The following is a 2,587-nucleotide window of genomic DNA, read 5'->3' on the forward strand; positions in this document are numbered from 1 at the left end:
GTTTCATTCATCTGTATTTATTTATTGTAGTTTTTGCTGCTTAAAGGTTTTTGTTGTTGCCTAGACAAACTTATTATCATGGTGATTCTTCGTATTCGGTGGGAGGAGCTTCAGCTCAATATTAGGAAGGTGTTCTTAATGTTTTGTACACACCAGAAACTGTTGAGCGTGAAAACCCAGCAGCGTTGCAGTTCTTGACACGAACAGGTGCATCTGGCACCTATCATACCCCGTTCAAAGGCACTTAAATCTATTGTCTTCACCCTCTGAATGGCACACACACAATCCATCTCTCAGTTGTCTCAAGGCTCTGTCTCCTCCCCTTTATCTACACTGATTAAACTGGATTCACCTGGTCAGTCTAGGTCATGGAAAGAGCAGGTGACCTTAATGTTTTGTACACTCAGTGTATATTTGCCAGAATGATTAGGATACATTTCCCAATAGGATGTGGAATCAGTGTCAACATGTTTTTTTGGTACGTTGGAATCAGTGTAAATATATGTTTTTGTACTTCGTCCTTGTGGCTTGGTGACCTGCACGTATAAAAGTGTTCCTCTATCTCAAGCTGAACAGAACCTACAGACTACCACCTGTGATTCCTTCTCTGACAGGAAAAGATTACTATGGAGAAGTTGGCCATCCTTCTGCTTCTGAGTGCTGCCATTGCACTGGGCGATGCCAACCTGACCCTGCTCCTTGGTTTAGAACCCTTACTGAAGACTGAGGTGGAACAGACTCCTCCTGTTGAGGCTCAGGTAGCAGCAGTGCAGGAGGGGACAAAGGAAAGTTCATGTCCCTCAGACTGGCACCCATATGGATCACGCTGTTTCAAGTTTGTCAGCATTCCACAGTCATGGGCAGATTCAGAGCAAAACTGTTTGGCACTTGGTGGAAACCTAGCATCCGTGCATAACCTTTTAGAGTACCGTTTCATGCAAGCACTGACAAAGGACACCAATGGCCACCTACCTGACACCTGGGTTGGAGGTTTTGATGCAGTCAAGGAGGGCTTATGGATGTGGTCAGATGGGACCAGATTTGACTACACTCACTGGAACACTGGTGAGCCCAATAACGCTGGAGAAGGAGAGGACTGTCTGCAGATGAACGCTGCAAGTGAGAAGCTCTGGTTTGATGTGCCCTGTGAGTGGAAGTTTGTATCTATCTGTTCCAGAAGAATGTAGGCTAGGAAATGACCCAGCCACTTCAACTCCCACCTCCAGGGGTCAACAGTCTACACTTCAATACTCAAACCAAGATCTGTCACTCACTGCAGCTCACCAACATGACAAATAAAACATGTATTCACAAAACATCTTTCCACCTATCTAATGATTAGCTAACAAGCCATATCTAACAGTTAGAAATAATGACAGAGGAATTTACAAGAGACAGCAAACAGCAAACATGTAGCTACCGAAAAAACTGCCTTTGAAGTTCAATGCAGACTTTTATACTAAGTCATGATCTGCTGTTAGCTAGCTACTGTTTAGGTAGGCTAACCTTTCAGGTTAACTAACATTAGGTAAACTTGTGATGAAACTGTGTGATGTTGCTGATCCTGCTTTTGAAATTAAAGATAAATGACATACTCTGAATAGTTTGTTTTCTTCATTTGCTATTGCTAAACAAGTTGTCATGGCACATCAGTTAGTCTGATGGTGAGATATTATAAACTAGAATAAAGATAATCTCTCAATAACATCAACCTGCATCACTAAAAACAATTGATACATGATACAACCTTATCATACTGTTAATATGAATTATTAACTCTCTTCCTAACAGACCATTTGTTTCTGAATGGTTTAGATGCAGGAAAATAAAGTTATATAACTATTAACTAACATGAATTATCAGCATTAGTTCATAATTTATGGCTTAGTAAACATGCATACAATGAATAAATACTTAGTAGATATTAAATGAATGATTTATTTATTCAGGTTAACTAATGCATTAACTAATGTACCCTTATTGTAAAGTGTTACCATTCCCTGTCTTTCATATCTGAGGCTAAATCCATGAGGCTGAGAAATGTGACAGGGAATGTGTCCAGAGAGAGAGAGAGAGAGAGAGAGAGAGAGAGAGAGAGAGAGAGAGGGAGAGAGAGAGTGCTATTTCATTTCTCCCCTGAATGAAGGACTGAAGAAGCTCTGAGATTAAAAGGCAGAAAAGAAAGAAAAGGCGGAGTCACAGGGACGGAGAGTCCCTCACAGAACAACTTGACAGCCAGTAGAGCTTTAGGAGGAGAGATATACGAGGAGGAAGCTGCTTATTTTGGGCAATTGTCAGAGGAAGTGAGTTTGTGACACCAGGTTATATTGAAATTATACTTCACTTGATTCACACCTACTACGCTTAAGGCAATGTTCGCATATACTGTAGGCTCACTTGTCAACAAGAGCAGGAAAGGACAGGGGACATCAGAGAAGTATAAGTTGAAGAAAGTGCAGTGTCAGAGACACATATGAAATAAAAACATCTGCTTTTCTCCATACCGTCATGACAGTGGCAGATATTTCAAAGAGTTAAAAACAAATAATTTGAATGACTCTTTATACACATTTCCATTAGAACTATC

General features: G+C 40.7%; 1 protein-coding gene across 1 annotated transcript; it reads left to right on the top strand.

Annotated features, from left to right (window-relative positions):
* Positions 1 to 557: 557 nt before the first annotated feature.
* On the top strand, positions 558 to 1,601 carry LOC123743358 (ladderlectin-like). The gene has a single exon (XM_045719556.1). It carries the CDS (start codon positions 627 to 629, stop codon positions 1,185 to 1,187), a length of 561 nt encoding a protein of 186 aa, XP_045575512.1. The 5' UTR covers positions 558 to 626; the 3' UTR covers positions 1,188 to 1,601.
* Positions 1,602 to 2,587: the final 986 nt, after the last annotated feature.

The sequence above is a fragment of the Salmo salar genome, chromosome ssa06, assembly GCF_905237065.1.
Source record: "Salmo salar chromosome ssa06, Ssal_v3.1, whole genome shotgun sequence".
In the NCBI taxonomy this organism is placed as follows: Eukaryota; Metazoa; Chordata; class Actinopteri; order Salmoniformes; family Salmonidae; genus Salmo; species Salmo salar.

Bases quoted from the DNA above. Each gene is read 5' to 3' on its own strand.
- LOC123743358 (XM_045719556.1), top strand. From the start codon at position 627: ATGGAGAAGTTGGCCATCCTTCTGCTTCTGAGTGCTGCCATTGCACTG.